The sequence below is a fragment of the Capra hircus genome, chromosome 22 (assembly GCF_001704415.2).
Source record: "Capra hircus breed San Clemente chromosome 22, ASM170441v1, whole genome shotgun sequence".
Classification (NCBI taxonomy): Eukaryota; Metazoa; Chordata; class Mammalia; order Artiodactyla; family Bovidae; genus Capra; species Capra hircus.
Genome location: NC_030829.1, coordinates 38,779,055 through 38,800,549, shown reverse-complemented (window position 1 = coordinate 38,800,549; position 21,495 = coordinate 38,779,055). Strand labels below are relative to the sequence as shown.

Sequence of the window (21,495 nt, the reverse complement as noted above, 5' to 3'; positions counted from 1 at the left end):
TACCATTTTAAGAAGTATACAACGGTGGAAACTTAAAGTGACTTGATTTTGACATAGGTCAAATTATGATCCCATCAATGTGCTAACTGCTCACAGGAAAAACCTAGTCTGACATGAGCAGGTGGTAATACAGGGCGGAGATGTAATCCTTGGTATCAGCATTGTAAAGGGGGCCAGTTAAGATTTTAAGAGGTTTCGGAGAAGTGGGTCAATGTCATGACATGTCTCTAAAAAAAAAGCACCTGGTTAGTAAGTGGCTTTAATAATGCTCCTTCTGTCTGGTGCATCTTTTGAGCATTGTTCACGGTCAGGTTCTGGAGATCACGCAGCCACCAGGAGAGCACTACTTTAAGAGGTATTTGTAGCAGTTTTCTAACAGTGCATAGGGAGGACCACACAGCTAGTTAGCTCAGGAAAGGATGCCAGCTTGCTAACACACCCTGGGTGCATGCAGGGAAGCCAAGTATAATTTCTAAGGTTGGAAGCCCAGTTCTTAAGAAAAAAAAAAAAGAACTAAAAGGAAAAAAATACCCTTAAAACACTCCTATATATTATATGATCATGTTAAAGATAAATGTATCTTGGCTCCCAAAGACTCGGTGCACTGAAGAAGCTTTCTAATCATGATGATCATTTTAAGCTACGTTGAAAATACATTGCTTTCTGGTTTTGTGAAAAGGGGGCCTGATGCGGACTGACTTGGACAGGTCCCTACGCTGATCTTCTGAGGTTTGTGTGCCAGTTCCGGCCCCAATTTGAGAAATGGAAATGCTAAATCACTCCCTTACAATGAAGTAATCGTCTTCTGTTTTCACAGGAGAGCTGTTCATAGCCCTTGGAGTGTGTGGCTGTGAAAAAAGGAAGCTGAATGCAAAATTAATATGACTGAGAGGGCTCCATGGGATGGAAAAGCCAAGGTCAGTTACTACACTGCCTCTCAGAGGGTGGTTAGGGTGCCTTATTTTGTGTGGATCTCACATAAAGGAGACCAGAAGCTCCGTCAAATGTATGATTTCGACTGCTGAGAAACTTTGAAATGAATGCCTGATTGACTTTCAGGCACTGCACATTTACACCTATGTAGTAATGTTCTTGTCCTTCTAGAACAAGACCCTTTTATTCTTTCCCAAAGAGGAAAGCTAACGTTCTAGGCTCTACTCATGTACATTCTATGTCTTACAACATCCAAGGACTTCTTCAATTTTTAACTGCTGAATCTGGGGGTCTAGGGATGGTATTTGCCGCTATGCTTGCTCTGATCTGCTTTTGTTGGGGCCTCAATTGAAAGGGACATCGGGAAATTTAATGTGTACATGTGAAGCTGACCAACTTCTGTTCACAAAAGGTTACCTAACAGCTGCTATGTGTCAGGCATGAGGAGGGGACCTGAGGAAGGTTAGGAGCTCAGAATGAACAAGATACATTTCCTGCTTTTCAGTAGCCCACAGTCTTGGTGGTGGATGAACCATAAAGACGTGTGATAAGGGGAATTCCCTGGCAGTCCAGTGGTTAGGACTCCGAACTTTCACAGCAGAGGGCGTGGCAGGTTCAATCCCTGGTTGGGGAACTAAGATCCCGCTAGCCAAGCCATGTGGTGAGGGAGGAAATAGGGTCACTATCTACCTTTTACATCCCTGTGTCTTCCCTTTTCCTTACAACATCTCCCTATTTCTTACTCCATAGTCAGAAGTCTGGCTTCTCAGAAAAGGGCAAACAACCCTTTGTGTACAATTGTGTGCAGAGACCAGAAGCTAGTAAGGCTTCCTTCTAGTGCACTGTAGCCAATGTGTAGCTAGAATTGTGCATCTAGTTGTAGATCAAAGGAGAACTTTTCAGCACAGGGAGACTGCCCTGCAAGGATTTTTTGGTGGGTGTTATGGCTTTAGGGAAAGATTTGCTTTTCCTAAAAATGACCATGTAGGAAGTGGGGGAAATCAAAACCCTAAGGAAAGATTTTGACCACTGGTTTGAGAATAGGCTTGTCTTTGGTTCTACGATTGGGGAGAAAAGAGTAAAACACAAAACCTGAGTCCCTAGGACTTTAAGCTCTTAGAAGTGCCATCAGACAGACACCTGTGCACACAGCCCCTTTCCCAATTCCTGCTGTGATGCTCCCCAACCTGGGATTGTGCTGTTCTTTTGCTTTTCGGCCTCCAGTTCTGATGCTATTCCTTCTCGTCTCTTCTTGCAAGATACAAGATACCAGATTCAGATCACTCTCAGCCAAACCCAGCCCCCATCACACACAACTGATCCATCAACTCAACTACAGAACATCTGGAGATCCAGAGGAGTCTGTGGTGTCTGGGAGACTGGGGGTTTTTGTGAGCGAGGAAAGATAATGAAACAGTTATGGACTGGAAAAGGAACTTGGATGTGTGTCTGGAGATAGACAGGGTGATGATAATGATGTCAAACCAGACAAATCTCCTCTCTCTCTCTGATATTCAGATGTAGACACTCCATGAGGGAAGGGATGTGATCTCCCACCCTTCTTGGCATGCCAAGAACTCAGCACTGGGCCTGGCAGACAGGAGGGGCCCAAACAGTTTTTGTTTCTGGTCCTCATTTTCTTATTTCTCTGGAAAGTCTACCTGGAAAGCACAAATGCAGCATCCCCACCTCAATCCCACATGCCATGGTGACAAAATGGGCAATGTGTAGGAAATGAGAATGCACAATTAATGTCTCATGCCCCTTTGTTGCTATCTAGTCAGATTTTGGGCAAGATAACTCACGGTCAGCATGTGGTATGTGCTCACAAAACGAACAGTGCTGTGGAGGTCTTGTCCACATCACTGGAGAGTCAAGAGATGCCTGCTCCCTGTGCTTAAAATAGTGGATTAGTAGGTTCTCCTCTTTCTTTCCAGCCAGCTACCCACCCATACATACACTCATACATTTAACAAATACATATTAACTAAACATTTTGCGCCAGACACTTATGGGTATTAAGTATACAGAGACAAGAAGGACCCTTTCCTCACAGAGCTGAATGAAAACATGGGCAGCCTTAGTTTGTGCCCCTTTTTGTTGGGTTTGGCAAGATGTGGTAAGGTGAACAGAAGCTGTAGTGTGGTCATCACTCCAGCTGACTATGACAAGCAGTCACCTTCTCCCAGACACTCCAAATGACGGCTGACTCAGAGCGGCCACCCAGCCCTTCCTGAGTCAGTGCACAGCAGGGAAGGTGTGCAAAACCTGTCCAGCCACCTGTGCTCACCTTTTGACACAAGATTCGATCATGTCACTTGCCATCAGCTTCAGCCGTTGTTCCAGGTGCTTTCCAAACTCTTCTTCGGGCCAGTGCAAGTCCCGAATGAAGGTCTGCAGGGCATCGAGTTTCCAGAATAGATCTTCTGAAGTGCCTGATCCATTACTGGCAGGATAAAAATGAGAAAATAAGACTCACCCACTGGCCAAGGATTCTGCAAAAGCTGACACAGAACAAGGGGGGGACTAGAAGGCTTAAGGCAAACAGTGGCTTCCACATACAAAACGACGAGTGTTGGCGGTGGAGGTGGGGGCAATCTCCACTGGCAGATTAGAGTTTTACCATACATGACTTAGCAGGCTTTGTTCGGCCAATTATTCCAGACCAGTGAGAAGTCTGAGGACGTGTTGCCCCATCACTCGAACAATGTATGGTAAAAATCAGCCTTCTTTTAATAACCACATTAACACATGTGATGATTCAGATGAAGGCCACGAACCAGGGGGAGAAGTAGGTCTCAACGGATAATAACTACATGGCAACATGCAGTTATTAGAATTCAGGGTTTCATGCATTTCCCCAGCTCCCCTCCAGAGCGGAGGCCTCTTGGAGACTGCACAAGACTTTCAGTTGTAAAAGGACAGTGCTAACAAAGTGGTGAGCGAGGACCCACTTTCTCCCTTGAAGAGCTGGAAAGAAATTAGGGTGACTCAAACCAAGCCGAGTACACCTGGATACCTTGAATCCGAGATTCTTGCTCAGTTTGGTTATTATTCCAATTTTCATAGACCAGCCCATTGCATGACAGCCCCAGGACAGGGTGGGTTGTTGAGGGGAGGTGAGTGGAAAAGGAATATTTGCAAAGCTTTAGGGCACAAAACCCGAGCTCCTGTACTGTTGCACCATCTTACCCAGTCCTCTGTACAGATGGAGAAACTGGTCTCGATTCCTTTCTGTACAATGACGTTTAAGAAACATCTACCTGGGGCAGCGACGGAAAGCCTGTGTACGGGAACTGCTCCACCTCCCACCCTCTCAACCTTCTCTGGCTGGCTTCCTCTTTTAAAACAATTCCATTGGGAGCTCTAAGGGGTGGCCACCCCCCACCCCCTTCCTCGCATACCACTAATGCTAACACGGCAATTTATAAAATGTCCAACATACCATGCATTACCACTTGTTCTGACATCGTCTATAGAAACAGATGAGAGTGGGTGTTTCTATTGTGACAGATGCCAGCTGCATTGAATTAATGCTTCAGAGAGAGAAATATAGCTAGTGCATAAGTGCATACACAGCTACTGCGGGGGGGCGGGGTCGGGGGGCAGACTCCCAACATGCCGGGAGGGAGCCCACGGCCTGCACCAACAGGATCACGTTTTCAAGGACAGACCAGTCTGAGGTCAGTACGTAGATGTATCTGACACGGAGGAGCAGGTAACATGGAAACACGTCCTTAAAATGAAAGGTGGCAAAGGAGGAAACTGAAATCATGAAAAGATATAGAATCAGGCATTTCCTGGTGGGTGACTGAGAATCTACATCTTCTTTCAAGATACTGTGGCAGGCACTGTTCAAAAGTGGGGGAATGCATCGTCAAAGTTTGGCCTTCCCCCTATCCTGTCCTAGGCTTGGGAAAAAGAACCCCCAACTTTGTCTAGTCTAAACCCCGTTTTGGAACTGCATGGTTGTATGTTTTAAATCATTAAGTACATATGAATGCAATAATTGGTATTTATTACAACAACATTTTGACACCCATCTGGTTTCAGAGTTTCAAAAAATTCTTCTAGGGTTTTTTCTTTTTTCTTTGAAGAGCTTATTATTAAGTTTTGACATGAGGAAAAGAATATTTTCTTTTTATTTTTAAGATAAACTGTTAATGTTAAGGCAATAGCACCAAGATTATTTTGATTGCTGAGCAGTTACCAAAATGTGTTCCCACTCATGCCTTAATTAATTGAACGGAGACCATTATCTGCTTTATTACAATGTCTTGATTCATATCTTTTCAAAAACATGTCACAGAGCATGCACAGAAAGAGGTAAGGGAAGCTTTCAGATATTTATTTTTAAATTTTTAACAGATACTACCTAATCTAACTTTTCATATAGTCATCTTAGCATGAATATGATTTATGGGTTTTTTTTTAAGTTTTTTTTTTTCCTCCCATATACAAATTTTGGAGGTTTTAATTTGTCTTCAAAAGAAAATCAGACACATTGACCAGATGATTTCTTTGTGAACTTGTGAGCAAATATACGAGTTTTTAAAAAATGTTAGGTGGCTTTGGAGAAGCCAAGTAGAGCAATCATTCTAAAGTTCTGTTCTCTACCTGGATTACTGCAGAAATAAAAACATGGAGGGCCATCTTGATGAATGTGATTCTGAGATTTCAAAACATCACTGCCAGTTTCAGATCATTTTTTATTCCTTTGATAATAACACTTCCCTTTGAAAATATGCCAATTTATTCTTTCAAGAAAAAGCTGATCTGGCCTATAATTAGCTGTGGTCTAAGACAAGGATCAAAGGAGGGTGTAGGATCACTAAACCTTCTTTCACTTATTAAATCATGCATGTGGTTCTAATTTAATTTTCCTAAGGGAGGATTTTGGGGTGCTGGATCTTCTTCTTGCTTAGGAAAGAGGGAGAGAAGATTCATTTCCTAAGCTAGAAGAAATGACTTCTCAACCTCCACCCTTCAAACTGCTGGCTTTAAAGGGGTTACCTGACCTCCATGGAAAAAGCCCATAAATTGCTGGCATTTGGATGAATACAGAGAAAGGCCCTCGCTACACTGAAACCACAGATGATATGCCCATCCCCGATTTAATGGCACTGAGTTCTCAGATTCAGAGATCTTCTTGCTACCTAGATCTCAATGCTCCAAATTGTATTATGATCTTGGAATGTAGTTTACATAACATTTACATTACTAAGGCTTGATCCATTCAGAAATTTTTGTTTAGCCCAGAACATACTGTTACTATATTCGGCCATTTGCTGACACCAGAAATATGCTTTATGGTTTAAACATTATCTAGGAATTTTTTATTAAAAACAAACAAACAAAAAAACCAAACCAGCTTCTAGATAGGTGTGCTTTTCTCTCTGATTTGGATCAAGCCAAAAATGACTGGCCAGCCCAGCAAAGAGGTTTCCTGGACTATTTTTGGGTGATTAATTTCTAAAGTCATGTCACCTGGATTAGGAAAAAAACAACAACAAAAAAGCAAAACATGGGAAGAAGCCTTTTGCAAAGGAATTCAGGAAGTGAAACACAGTTCTCAAACATTCAGTGGGCGTTAAGACAAATTGTTAGTGCGGTATATATAGCCAACGTCTTACAAACACGCTGCATGCCAGAAATAAACAATATTGTCTCTGTATGATCAGCAAAATATGTCTAATTATCCATCTCCATCTCTGTTATATAGGATGTATAGAAATAAACAATACATATCCATGCCAAGATCACTTAAATTAAATGAGATCTAATGTGAACTGAATACACACTCAGCATCATATATAGCAGCCATCCATGACGGTGCCGAAAAAGTAGGCATTTGTGGGATGCCTAGAGGGATGTTAACTGGTAGATTTGGTACTTTGGGAAGGTTCACATTGGGTAGGTTCACATTGGGTAGATTACTGGTTAAACTCCTGTGGAAGAAACAGACAGAAAGAAAAAATACCATCACAGTGACAATGCAGATGTGGCAGAAGCACGCGACAGTTGTAAATAAACCGGCTAAGTCCACAGAAAGACAACAGTGAAAACTTAAGCAACACATTTCAGAAAGCAGCTTACGGATGGGAGCTGTGGTGTGGCTCAGTTGTTCAGAGAGAAATGATAAAAATTAATGGGAAAAAAATTAACCACAGAGAGACTGAAAAGTGTGGACACTCATGGACACCTATATACAATGATGTTACACATGTTATTTCAAAGCCTGTGTGAGGGGCTTTCAGTTTCCAGAGCCACTGCTTGTGAGGGTCTGGACCTGTCTCAGACAAAAAACTTTAAGTTGATGGGATTCTTGGCATTGCTGTGGCGAGGGCTGTAGTGAAGTAGCTGGGACTGATGGAAAGGGTAGAACACACTTGGATTTTTTCACTCTTGTTTATGAGTTATTTTTGATGGAGGCACATTTCTTAAGTCAGAGAGTAGATATAAGTTGGAGCAGGAAATTCACCCACTTGAACCCATACATGACAGTGGACAAAACCTGAATTCTTTCCAACCCCTACTTCTGAAGACAGTGTATGTGCAATGGGGCATCAGGGTTGATGGCAAAGATAAAGGAATTGTGTCAACAGGAATGATTAGGTTTGTATAATTTTATAGAACACTTAAAGAGAATGGAGACCTCCCCTCCCAAACTAAGTCTAAATAATGTGAAGAAATGCTTACACTCAAAAAGGGAAAAAAATCCCAAATTCAGCTCTTACAGTAAATTCTTTGACCACAAGAGGATTTAAAATGTGGTCTTCTGTTATAAGTAATTACTTCTGAAAGTGAGATAGAGACTGGAGGAAAGGATGACGGGGCCTTGTAAGGGGCTGGGGATATTCTGTTTCTTGATTTGTGTGACTGTCATTTGAATATTAACCAAGTTTTATATTTCCTGTAAAAAGTCAAAATTTAAGTTAAAAAGTAATAAACAGTTAAAAATTGTGACCTTGTATCAGGTTTTCTTTTTAAGCAAAGATTGATCAACTGAGGTAATGAAAGAGAGATGGATGGCTTTATGAGTAAAGAAAGGAAGTAAAACAAAACGAAAACTCCAAAGCGAATCAACCACATCTCTTTGGAGGGACTGTGTCATATACTGTTCAACCAGCTGGCATCGTGCGATTCTGTAGTGGCATTTCAAGGGTGTTCCATCCAGCCAAAGTCACTGGCACAGTGGAGCCCAGCCTAACTCTGCATCTGAGAGGAGCCTTCCTGTTTAAGTGGAGTTGACAGCATTTTGGCAAAGAAGTTGAGGTTTTCTTTTTGGATCTTGCAGAAGAAGAGTAAGTTTTGCCAAAGCAGCTCTGCCCCGGGCAAGCTGTATTTGACTAACACAGCTCTTTCAAGGGCCGGAGCTGCCTCTGGGCTTGCTGAGGGGGGCAAGTCTCCTGATAGGTTTGAAATTTTGGACCCCTGAGATAATCTGGACATCTGTCTCCCTCTAGAAATGAGCTGGCCTTTCATAATGGGAATAGAGCCCTGGATGGTAGATGGAGGAACCTAGGATGCAAAATTGCCAGCCTGGCATTCTCTTCCTTAAGGGAAACAGGTGTCTCAAAGGTTTGTCCTTAACACTTGACATTTGGGGAAAGACAATTACACTTCTCTGCTTGGGACGAAGGGGTGCTCTCGTGGGAATGATCAAGAGCTTAGCTAAAGCTATTAAGTAGAAGGAAAATGGAACTTTGACCTCCATGTTTCTCTGTTTAACTGGGGAATCTGCCTTTGAATTCAGTCCCTAGTGGTTCTCATTCTTAAACACTGCTCTGCAATAAAACCGTTGGCGATTTCCACTGAGACATGTGTAAGCCTATATAAGCAAATGTGATCATTAAATGATACACACACTGAATATTGATCAAGGAATTAGAAGATCTTTTGAGATGGCAGCCTGGAAAGTTAAAATGTCAATTCTGAGCAAATTAAAAATAGCTAGGAATGAATAACATACAAATATATGCAACAGCAACTCAATTTAAACATATTAGTGGAGGGTGGGCACACAAATTAGAAGTGAGCTTTGTTTTAAACATGAAAAATTTTTAAATACTTAGATAATCAAAACATATTGTATTGGCAAAATATGACATTTGGCCAGACTGCTGTAATGGACTCATAGAAACATTCTCGTTCTGTGACGTATCCTTGTGATCTAGTTTTAAAAGGCTGAAGAAACATGCTTGACATTTCTGATTTTAGCAAAATAACATAGTGTATTACTAATGTTATTGATAATTCATTTGGATATTAATCATCTAAGAGTCAATTTCAAGCATTATATGTGACTCATATATATGTTAAAGGGGGAATTTTCCTGTAGCACTCAGGTCTACAGGCTCCTGCAGTGGCTGATGGATATAACAAATTATTACTTTAGAGGGTTGTTTAGCAACTGCATAGAAACAAGTCCAGCATACTTCTCTGTAAAAATCATAATTGGGTATCTCTGGATAGTGTAAGAAGTGTAGACTGCAATCATAACAACAGATACATGCTAAAATTTGCTATTGTAACAACATATACATGTTAAAAATTAAGACTCATTCATTTTGGGGACTGCTGAATGAGTTTGGGGATCTTCTTCAGGGTAGCTCCCATTCATGTCAAAGGACTCATCCCTGGAGCACTAGATTAAAATACTCTTGGTTGCTCTCTCTCACAAAAGGATGAAAATTACAAATATGTGAACATCTCATCATTTCTATGGATTATAGAGTCATTCCTGACTTCTAGGATTAATTTTGGGGCTTTCCTGGTGGCTCAGGTAGCAATGCAGGCCTGGGTTCGATTCCTGGGTCGAGAAGATCCCCTGGAAAAAGGCATGGCAACACACTCCAGTATTCTTGCCTGGGGAAATCCATGGACAGAGGAGCCTGGTGGGTTAGAGCCCATGGGGTCACAAAGAGTTGGACACAACTGAGTGACTAGCATACTTATTTCCTGGGCAGAGAGGGTATCATTGGGTCTTCTCTCAAAGTCTTCTGCTTTAGATTTCTGGATGGGGTTAGATTTAAGACACAGAAAGCCTTCCACTGTATGAACCCTTTGCTGCATGGATACACACAGCAAGACATACTATATACATAGTACATCTTGTCTTCTCTGTGTGCTCTGAACACTAAAACTTCTTTCCTGGTGTACCTTTAGGTCTAATCCCTACTTTGGTCCATGGGGCACTCTTTGGTATCTTTCTAGAGTTTAGAGGGGGTGTTTCTCAACTTTTTGTTTACTATCACTACCAGCCTTCCCCACAAAAGCCTTTTTTTGTGTGCGCATGTTGCTCAGACTCAACCAGATTGAAACGTCCATTCAGGGGAATGTATCTCTTTTTTTCAATTTATTTTCCCCATAGTTCTCCTGCGGTACTCTTAAAACAGTTTTCAGCCTGTAAGGGTTTCCGAATAAATATCAGCTAATCAATACATGGTTACTGAACACCTGCCCTAGGTCCTGTCTGAGGGGTTAGGGAGGCACTGCTGATTAAATGTGTATATGGAATGAATATGGAAATTCAGATTTTCTAGAATGTCTTGGATATTCAAAGTTTATGTTTTACAAAGGAGGATACTGAGGATCGAGAAGGTCATTGGATTTGCCCAAGGCCACTTAGCAAGTTATTAGCAGAGTTGAAGAGTTCTGCCTCTTAGTCTAAGATTTGTCTATTTTATACTAGGACACCTGCATATTGTTATGGTATCTTTGGTTTGACATTTTATTAAGATATTGACATCTTTAGTAATCTGGGAAAAGACATTATTTTAATACTTCTCACATGGCTATCTCAGGCAGAGAGAGAGAGCGTGCATTTTGAGAAACGAGAAACCCAGTTTTTCGAGTGTGCACGTATCAGGAAGCAGTGTTCAGTTCTACAATTCAGAATCACCCTGACCTGAAAGGGGCAACTGTGAAGCGTGGATTCCTTGTGCTGGGAAGTGAGACTGGGGATGATCTGTCAGCGAAAGAGTCGCAGAGGGCTTTCTGCAAGCTTTACATTAGATGCTTTCTAAGTTTTCTTCCACATAGGTCAGGATGACATGACTAGCAACAAACCAACTCTTAAAAGCTGGTAGAATGAGGTCCATCTGCATGGACCAGAAGCTCATACTCCAGGGCCACTGGAAGGGTTCTGAACAACCTGCCCAGCTGTGGGTGGCAGCCCTATGATGTGTCTTGATGGAAACCCGAGAGGGCCATGGGCTCCAGCCAGGCTTGCCCTCAAGAGGTTGACTGACTTCAGCTGTGGTGAGAAGCTACGGGATGACATTTTCCACCAAAGCCTGGAGATTCAAATCACAACCACTATCTGGTCTAATGGACATGGAGATGCAGCTCCTTTTCTCTTCTTGCAGAGATGGAAGCTCACCTTTCTAGAGAAAGGCAGCAACAAGGACCCAGTCATTTCATCCTTTCTATCAAATGACTTTAGTTGTATGAAAGCCGAATAATGATGCTTTCTTTTCTTTTACAGGACTATATTTTGAAGGAAGAAAATCTGAAGGATAAAGAATATTTATACTCCTTTCTTAGGAACTTCATTACATTGGTAGCATTTCCTTGTCAGAGTTCTGTTTTGCTTTAACATTTTAAATATTTTGTTAATTCTTGAACAATGTGGGGCTTTAGAGGCACTGACTCCTGTGCAGTTAAAAATTCACATATACGTTTATACTTAGCCCTTGTACCCATAGTTCCTCCTTACCCTCAGTTCCATATCTGTGGATTCAACCAATCTCTGAGTAGAACTGTCATGTTTACTACCAGAAAAAAATCCCTGTATTAGTGGACCTGTGCCATTCAAACCCATGCTGTTCAAGAGTCAACTGTACCAGTTTTTCCTGAAGTAAGTTTTACAATGCATTTCTCTGTCATTTTATGTATAATCAGGCGCTATAGCAATGACTTTTGAAAAGTAGAAGAACAGAACCATTTGAGTGTAAGAACTGTTTGAGAGAAAGGCTGCGGTGTTTGTTTGTGTGTGTGTGTGCGTGCGCGCTGCAGGATCACATGGCACAATTAGAGATGACTGAGCAAACTACCTAAGCCAGCTTCTTATTTTTGAGTACCCTGATGAAAACCATTCCAAAAAGCTCATTTTTCACTTGGGGGATAAAAAGGATCTAAAAGTCAGACAGAAGCTCATACTTTCTTTTTACATGGTAAGAAGTAGAGCGATTTATCATATAGGTGTGCTCTCAATTCTGTATTCCCTTTTATACCCTTCATATGTGCCAGCCATTCTGCAGATCTGTTCTGTGGTATTCACATTCTGTTTACAAATCAGCTAATAAAATGTAGGTGATTTCACACAATTTAAATTTAGCTTATGTACTAGCTGGCATTTTCCAATACCTCTACCTACTCTGAAAACCATGTACTATTTAGTATGAATTAAATAAACCACAGTCATATTCATGAGCCCACCCACAGCACAGTTTAGGAGAGAAAAAAGCTACTTAAGGGAAAAACACATCCCTATAAACTATTTTTAGGTTTTTAGTCACAAATGATCAACTCTTTGCTAATTTTCAGATCTTTAAATTACTGATCTGAGAGTTCATATTTTATTTATTTCTACCCCTTAAAAACACCCTGTGAGAACATTCCCAGACCAAGACTTCCAATTGTGAAAATAATTCTGAGTCTACTTTTACTTCTGACTGATCACGTATATGTTATGGTGCAGAAGGTTTCTGAAGACTTTAACAGGTTAAAAATGACTTCAGGGACATGATCACAGAGCTTCAGCACAGATTTCACATAATGAGTAGAGACGTTTTTAAAAGTTAGTTTTACAGATGAGAAGACACTTATGGAGGTTCAAGGCCTTGCCTTCTGGCTAGTAACTGGAGAACAAGGCCCCTGCCTCTAGGGCCTTTAAGAAACAGGAACATCCGGATGCCCATCATTTCCTCCCGTGTGTGCTGATGGTAGTAGCCTTCACCATTTAAACCCAAGTAAGTAAATGCTATTTCAAGACCACTGCTATTTTCAAAATGTGAGTATTACTCATTTTAACCTTTTCTTTTTTCACAACCATTCTGCACGGGACAACTGTCTTGATTCGAGTGAGCATTTAAAAAAATACACTCGTTCATGCTTTATCATCAAAGGTCCCGTTTGTATTCTCATGAGTTGAAAGTCAGCAGGGCTGTATTAAAAAACTGTTGTAAACCTGAGAATTATAAGCAAAAATTTATATATATATATATATATATGTATGTATGTATTTTGGTACTTGCAAATGAAGAGCTACTGCCTATTAACCTGCTCAGTAGGGCAAGTCAAGAGACTTCTTATGTGGCTCAGATGTGGAAAGAGGGGGGTATGGGTTGAAAAACCTATTTTGCATTGATTCTTTTATGAGTCAGAATCTGATTCAGTGTAATATTAGAAGGGGAGTCTTGATTCAGAAAACTACTGAAAGACAGGGTGCAAGTAAAGGCTTCCAAGTTGAGAGAAGGCTCCTGAACATCTGTTCTGGTGTACCTGACAGGGTGTGGTACACACCCCACTTCACTCCATGCTGGTTGCCACATCCCACAGATGTAAAGGACCAAAAGAACAAAATGGTTTTTCTTACAGAAAAAAAAAAAAGAGAATCTAACAGAGCAAAGCTCTTATCAGGCTTTACTGGAGCTTTTCTAAGCCTATCAGAAAATTCTCTCCCTCAAGAAGTTCTTCACTTCTCCAGAAAAGGGGTGGGGGGAGGGTCTGAGACTGACCCTCTGGCAGCCTTGAGTGACAGCCCTTCTTCCTTGCTGGGGAATGGAGGTGGCACTGAATCTGCAACCCATTTCTAATAGGATCTATCTGCCAAGCAGCTATGGCAACTGTCAAAATCACAACCTATGGGATTTCCTGTGCTTGGTTCTATAGGATAGATATCCTGTTAGGAAAATAAGTAGTAATTCAGAAAGTTCTAGATTAAGAATGGGCAAAAAAGTTTCTGTATTAGTGTACTCTCCGAGTTTTAAACTACTTCTCGGAGGCTACCCAGGAGACAAGGGTGTTGGGTAGATGAGGGGGGTATGCAGAGTTTCCTAAACATATCTGGCCACAAAGTCCTTTTCTTGAGGAGCATTTCAAAAGCCTAGGCCAAGAAATGACAAACTGGCTCACAGGCCAGCTTCCTGTTTTTGTAAATAAAGTTTTAGGGGAATACAACTATACTTGTTCATTTACTTATTGTCTGTTGCTGCTTTAGCACTACTGTAGAGTGGAGAGCTTATACAGATCATGTGGCATAAAAAGCCAAAATATTTACTATCTGGTCATTCATGAAAAAGTTTGCTGACTCCTTAGACTCCTGTGGAACCCACTTTGGGAAACGTCAATTCCTAGGGGTAAAACCACTAGAGTAAGACACACAGTACAAATATCACAGGCAGGTTTATATCCCATATTGCTTATCTATATTGTGCAATAAAACGAACATTTCATTTTATGAAACATTTCTCAACCTCTTCCCCGCTCCCCTCCTTGGACAAGGAGGGTATGAGCATCATAGTTGGGAGTAAGGTGTTTGCTCTCTGTCCATGTAAACAATGAACACCATAAGACACCATTAATCCATTTGTGTATGACTCTCCAGCCATTTGCACCCAAACTCCGATAGTATCAAAAGAGGTTTCCTTACTTGACTGGTTCCCATGACTCCCGCTCAAAGCCCCTGTGAATGGATTGTGCAATTGAGGACTCCATCAAATCCACATATCTAACCACAAGTGGGGCAAACAGGTCTTGCAGGTGTCTGTGAAATTTTCCATTGCACAAATTATCTAGAACAGATAAGCAAAAGCTCAGTAAGAATCCACAGTAGCTTTATCAGCATACAATGTTGACGTAGAGAGGACCGTTTTCTCTTTTGCAAATACTGCGTCTTAAAAAGCCAAAAAGGAGAGGGAAGAGGACAAGGACGAGAAGGAGGATGGGAAGGAGGAGGAGAAGAAGCAAAGCAAACGGTATATGAATGGCATCATGCTTCAATCTGGGGGGAAGGATAATGGAATTCAAAAACCTTTTACTCATTTGTGTCACTCTCCAGAAAAGGGAAAAAAAGAATGCCCCCTTAAAGAACAACAAAAGCAAAAAGTGATACTTTTATTTTCCTTTAACTTTTCTTTGTACCTGCTCCCTTTCCCCCCTTATGTTACCAGGAAAAAAGGATTCTGTATCCCTTCTTTCCTTCATCATTCTGAGGAGGACGGTCTACTTTGTGGCTATGTGGTGCTCTAAGACACTCTGAAACACCTAGGTGTTACTTAGCTTGAAATTGTTTTTCATCTAGGAAGCATCTTTTGATTAAAAATTCAGAATGTGTAGAGCTGAAGTTAATTAGCTTATTCAAGAGCAAATAAAACACACGGGCATGGGCACCCCTTTCTCCCTGAGCTTGGGTTTTTCTGCCTAGTGAAGAGAGGGCTTCCCTGCAACAGGATACTTGCTGGAAGAAAGGGAATTTTATCAGCTGTAACCCGTTTTTTTTTTTTTTTCCTTTAAAGTAATCATAAAACTCGGAAGAGCTGTTTCCAACATGTAGCCTGCCTGGGATAAACACATTTCAGTCATCAGTTATCTGTACACTACTTAAGAAAGACAAACAGTCAAAGATGATACATACAATCAGTCCGGAGAAAATCATTCAGCAACTGAAACAGTGGGAAACTGTCCCACGTGTCTGGGGGCTGCACTTCCAATGCTGCATCCATGTCCACTGCAAAGAGTGACAGGAACGTCTCGGCATGTTCCACCATCAAGTCTGACCACCACGCGAAGGCCTTTGAGATGTGGCAGAAAAACAACAGGTAAAGAGGTGATGAGCTTTTTGTCTCCAACCTAAGATGTGACGTCAAGCCCTGGCTGTTAAAGACTGATTGTGCATCCAGCAGGGTTTGGTAATCTTATTGTAAAGAGAACAGCACTTTTGGATATAGCTGCGCCTCTATGTGGTCCAGGGCAATGTTTCTCATGAGTCCAGGCCTGCTTTAGAAATCTGCAGCTGTGGAAATGACAGGCACAGAACTTCTGTTCAATTTACAATAACTCAGTACCTTTTGAGTCATGCTCTTTATCACTCTTGTTGACTAGTTCTTGCTCTAAAGTATTAGAATTTGGGAGTTTCTTCACTGTGTTTATGGGTTTTCTGCTGGTCTAACTTGAAAGTTGGTAATTATTGTTTATTATCTCTACACATCTGGGGCTTAATTGTCTGTGGTTTCATACAAGCTTAGCAACTCGCGTTTTCCCTACATGTTAGAAATGTTACTCCTATTTCATACCAAGGCAAAGGAAACCATTGTTGTATTGTCACAAAACTTTTGAGTTGAAATCTCTTTAAGCAGGGAGCCTCTGGTTTTGCATCCTGTCTATAGGAAAGATCAGGCTTTAAGCTAGGAGACCTCAGTAAGATTAGGACTTACTTTTCTGAGGGCTGGACACATATGTACATTGAAAACCAAAAATATCAGTGAAGTAACTCATTTTCATGCACATGGGTCCTTGGAAATCATTGTGCAGGGTCTCAGAGGTGACATTCACATCAGATGGGCCAGATGTGAATGCAATTCAAAGGCATGCATGCATGTTGACTAATCATTTCTGGCAGGGAGCATGCAGAATGAGTGGCAGTGTCAACAGGCCCCCTTTTTATCCCCTTTTGCTGATTTCAAAGAGAGCAGAAAAACAAAAACAATTTGCCAGCCCTTTTTATTCCCCTACCTCCCCACCCGGTGCCATAAAGTATTTACATGGGAAACACTTTCCAGAGCATTCATCGAAAAAAAGATGGGAAGGCATTTCAAAACATGAAAGATGATTATGGAAATAATTCCATAAATAAAAGAGTTTGTTCAATGGCCAAGCTCTTCTGTGATCTCTTAGTTATCTGGGGATATTTTAACAGCCACCAGGAGGCAGAATAGGGGTCCACCTCTCTTCTTTCATGAGATTTCATTTACTTACTTCTCCTTTATCAACATGTGGCTGGTTTGGAAATTAAATGGAAAAAATCAAGTCATGGACCATTCTGCAAGGGCAGCTTGGCTGGAAATAAGACACCTGCTGTTTCCATTTTAACTTACAGTAAAACCTCAGTGATTCAGAGTAAGGGAAGAGAAGAGATGCTAGTCTGTCAGCAAAAAACCTCAATTACTGGGCTTTCTAAAAAAGAACGATCATTTAGCCTCTTTTCAAAGCAGGTTATACACGGGAGCCCAAGTACAATGTATTCATTGACTGGCTATCACTAAGCGTATGATAAACTTAAAAGTATTTTTAAAATTTCAAGTAATTATAGATAAATTGACCTATAAATTGAAGTAAAAAAGATGGGGGCTTTAATTTCATAGATCCTGGGATAAAACTTGGAAGAAAAGCCATTAGAATTTCTAGAGAAAGTTGAGATCATGTCAAACATTTTACTGAAGAGAAATTAAAAGAGCCACATCTGAAGTTGAATTGTCACAAATTAGGAGGAAATGGGTCTGAATCGATGAGATTTTACTGCAGTTTTACCACCTGAGGATGAGAGCCCTGGGGTTTGGGGCTTGTTCCACTGACCACCTGGCTAAATCCAGCCAAGGGAGAAACCCTCCACTCCTCCCCCAGAGCTCTCCTAGCCATCTGCCTTCTAGGCAGAGACCTTCTAAACACTCAAACTTGCTTAAGTTCCACTGCTGCCACCCAACCCTGTGTGGAGGGCAGATTCTCATCAGTCCTGATGGAGGATATCTGCACTGATCACGAAGGCATACCAAACACTGGCTGGCACTTATGCTTCAGTTATTTGTTTCACTTGACATCTTCAGGGTGAGCTCAAAAAATAGTAACTGGGGAGACTGAAATGCCTTCCCAGACACAATTTTGCTCTAGGATGACAAGAAAAAAAAAAAAAAACCCCACAAAATGAAACAAAACAAAACTAATCCTAAATGCCTAAAATAAAAATTTTCTCAGACCAACCTCATACCTGGTTCTTACCAGCTTTATTGAAAAGTTGCAAACCAGAGGCCTTAAGAAGCACCCATTTTTACTCTCTACAGAAAATTTAGTCCCTTGTTAGAATCTGATAAATTATTGAGAAATTATCTACAGTTGTTATATTAATAATCATATAGATTGGCAGCCCTATGGAGAACAATGACTACTGTGATATGAATTATTATCATTAATATCTGGCAGAGAAACCTGGTAATCTAGCGAAGGAAGAGAGATTAAATAGGGGGGTTGTTGGAGAAGTGAAGTTCAAATTTAGTTTTTTATACCCACAGTAATTCTTTCAGAACCTCATAATCAAACCTGACTCATTAAGAAGGAGAAAAAGATTCAGGCGAGAGCAGTAATCACCAAAAAAGCCATTTCTTAATTTTAATCAAATGAACAGAGTCTGTGAACCTGGACTGGGCAAGGCAAAGGTTTAAAATAAAATGACGACGACATCTATATTTACTTTGAACTTGCTCATACAGGCGAATTCTATTTTTGTACATGTCTATGGTGTCTAAAATCTTCAGAAATCTTTTCCAAAGACAAGAAGGGGTTGTACTTTGGTTTCTAGATACTTACCCAGCGTTTTTCATTATTTAAAGGCAAAGATGTATACTTCAGGGGTATGGTCAACCACACTGAACACACTCCGTATTTTCTATACAAACTACATGTATATATGTACCCCTATGTGTACCACAATACATATATACATATACATACGTATACATAGAGAGAGAGATTGGGAAAGTGAAGTTAACAGCACATGAAGGTATAATTCCTGTGTGTGTGCAGGCGTGTATATGCGCATGACTGAGGCTCTGAGAGCAGAATTATGTTGTAATTTAGAGATTCGGGTGATAACTGCTACCATATACTACTTGTGTGTGTGCACATGACAATATTCTTAGCTGGTGGGGATTGTGTTTTCTCCTGAAATATTTAATTACTTTATATTGGAATTCAAAGTAGTTCTAAGGATTATTGACTTCTGTGGGGGAGGTGATCCCATTTGTCACTTTTATTAGTGTGGTGCCAGCAAACAGCATGACTGCTAAGGTCCAGCTAAGATTCATGTTTAGCTCTTACTGATTTTCTAGAGTTCACTGGGCATCTAGAGAAGATGGCAGTGAGTACTGGCCAGTAGGATAAAAATTTCATCCTTCATCCTTTTGGCAGCAAAACCTCATCCTCTCATCCTCAGTGTACCAGGGCAAATTTTACTTCTTTGGTTGCAGCCAAGGGTCTCTTGACCAGGCGTTACCCTGAAATCAGCTGGACAGTTTTAAAAAATCACCAGGGCTGAGGGAAATGTCTCTGTGCTCATAGATGGGTATTTTTGATCAACTGAGTAATGAGGTTTTGTGATTGGGTGAAAGGACTGATTTCGGAAATCTCTCCATTTATCAAAAAGCAAACTGGGCCTCTGAATTCCAAAGTATGCCAAAGTTTTTGTTTCTCACTTCTGAAGTCAGTAAATGAGAACAGAACTGAGTTTATTTCTGCCCTATTTATGAATGGCTTTTGAACACGTAAGATTAAAATATTTTGTGATGATGGTTATGAGGGTGGTTTAAGATGGTGATTAGTACTGAGTGAAGAAGGGCTTTTTGGAAAACTGGGGAAAAAAGGCTTCTTTGGAATATCAGCTTCTCTTTGGTACCACTTGTGAGTCATTTGGGAAAATGTTCTCCTTTCTCAGACTGCAGTAGCCTCAGAAAATAACTTGATTAAATCAAGCATATGTGTCCATTTCCTTCTTCAATCATTCACTGAAAGAAAACCATCTGCTTTGTATCCATGTCTTCAAAAATCTGGTCTGAAATATTGGGAAAAGTCTCAACACCCAAATCAGGAAAGGACTGGCCAGACCTCTCCATGCCTCTGGAGATGATTCTGTAGATACCCAGAAAGAACATACTTACCATCACAATGAACCCCAGATGTCCCCATCTGAAAAGAACATCACATAGGATAGAGTAGAATAAAAAACTCTAGCCCAACTTAATTTTCTGTCTGAAGGTGTCTACATTTGGAGGGTGTTGACGTAGCCCCTCTTCTCACTCTTGGCTGTGCATTTGCTAGGTGTTGCCGGAGTTAGTTGTACCTACCTCGAGGGGTCTTCACCCCATTTTCAGTGAGGGTTTGGGGGACATCATGGTTCGTTGGCACTCTCTCTATATATAAATACTGTATATATGGTTCACATACAGACAGCTGTAGAGGAAGATTAGTATCACTCTGGCTAGCTACTGGTGACTAGGCTCGGTACTCATCTGCTGGGATGAAGGTAAGTACAGACGGACAGAGGAGCTACAACACGCTAAGGGGACAGAGTCAAGGCAGCTAGGAGGCATGTGTTGGGATGTAACCGCAGTCATTGTTAAGTATTATCAATTGCTTCATGCACGCACAAGAGAATCACCCACATTGACCCTGCCGTGGAAGGCCACCCATTTCACAAGCAGTCCACTGGAAATTGCTGTTACATTCCTTGGGTCAGTGTTAGGAAGCAGGGGCACTGGGAGAAGTCCCATTAGAAGACATGGTACTGGAAGGGCATGCACAGACTATGACAGCAGGTGGCTGACTCATTCATTTGGGTCACATACCTCTTTCCCCTGCCACGATCAGCCAAGATTGAGTGGAACAGTAGAAAAACAGGGAGGAAATTTAAATATGCAATCAGGCATTAGTTGGGATGACTGTCTTTATGGTGTATTATTTAACTATACTGTTGATTTTCATTTACTCATGGGAATTAGCATTTTAGGTGCCTTTGACATTACTTTTATTGATGCCCTCTTTTCCCCCTTGTAGATCTGATTGGAGGGGAAGAGGGAGCATGAGTGAGGTTTTTTAGATAGGCGATTTTAAGAGAAATGCTTTTAAATCTCAGTTTTGAAACAAGCAGTGGTGTAACAGTTTGATCATTATGAAATCTTGGAATCTTTTCTTGGAAGGGTTGGGTTGTTTAAGTCCTTACAGGTTTGGGATTGAATTAGCCTCTAAATCCCTCAGTGTATAATTATCAAAATAATGATTTTGACAGTGGCTTGTTAAAAAAAAGTAAGCTATATTTATTTAGATGTAGGTTGGAGAATCAACAAGTTGAACAACACAGAATAATTGGTTTCTGTCACTGAGTTTAGCAACCCAGGTCATCTGAGATTAACAAATGAAGACTCTAGGGCGAGCAGACTAAGTTACAGAGATAAATTCAAAAAGACGGCTCTCAATCCACACACCAAATAAAATAAATCAAAACAACAGTGGTAGCAACAGAAACAGCCACAAAAGACCAAAAAGCATTTCATATGTTCCTGACAATAACCATATGCTGCTTGAATAATTATCTCAAAGATATACTCACCTCTTTGGCTTGTTGCTAGAAACATCTGAAAACTCAAGCTGAAATGTACATCACACAACCCACTTTTTGGCTGTTTTAAACAACCCTGTAAAGGATCCTCCTTGTAAAATTGCCACTTTCATTTGCATTACAAGGTCAGTTAAAAGAAAATGGGAGTTAAGACACTGTATTCACAAAGTTGCCAG

The 21,495-nt window shown here is 40.9% G+C and overlaps 1 protein-coding gene across 22 annotated transcripts in view; it reads right to left on the bottom strand.

The window, feature by feature from the left end:
• CADPS (calcium dependent secretion activator) overlaps positions 1–21,495 on the bottom strand; it is a 480,914-nt gene that overhangs the window by 78,686 nt on the left and 380,733 nt on the right. For 7 of the 22 annotated variants that reach the window (XM_018038330.1, XM_018038333.1, XM_018038332.1 and 4 more), the window contains 6 exons: positions 20,550–20,558; positions 16,915–16,935; positions 15,575–15,731; positions 14,591–14,732; positions 6,735–6,881; positions 3,224–3,379 (listed from right to left, as the gene is read on the bottom strand). In XM_018038330.1, coding sequence (XP_017893819.1) covers positions 3,224–3,379; positions 6,735–6,881; positions 14,591–14,732; positions 15,575–15,731; positions 16,915–16,935; positions 20,550–20,558 — 632 coding nt within the window. The remainder of the gene's footprint in view (positions 1–3,223; positions 3,380–6,734; positions 6,882–14,590; positions 14,733–15,574; positions 15,732–16,914; positions 16,936–20,549; positions 20,559–21,495) is intronic. The other 15 variants (XM_018038342.1, XM_018038347.1, XM_018038352.1 and 12 more) reach the window with 5 other exon arrangements.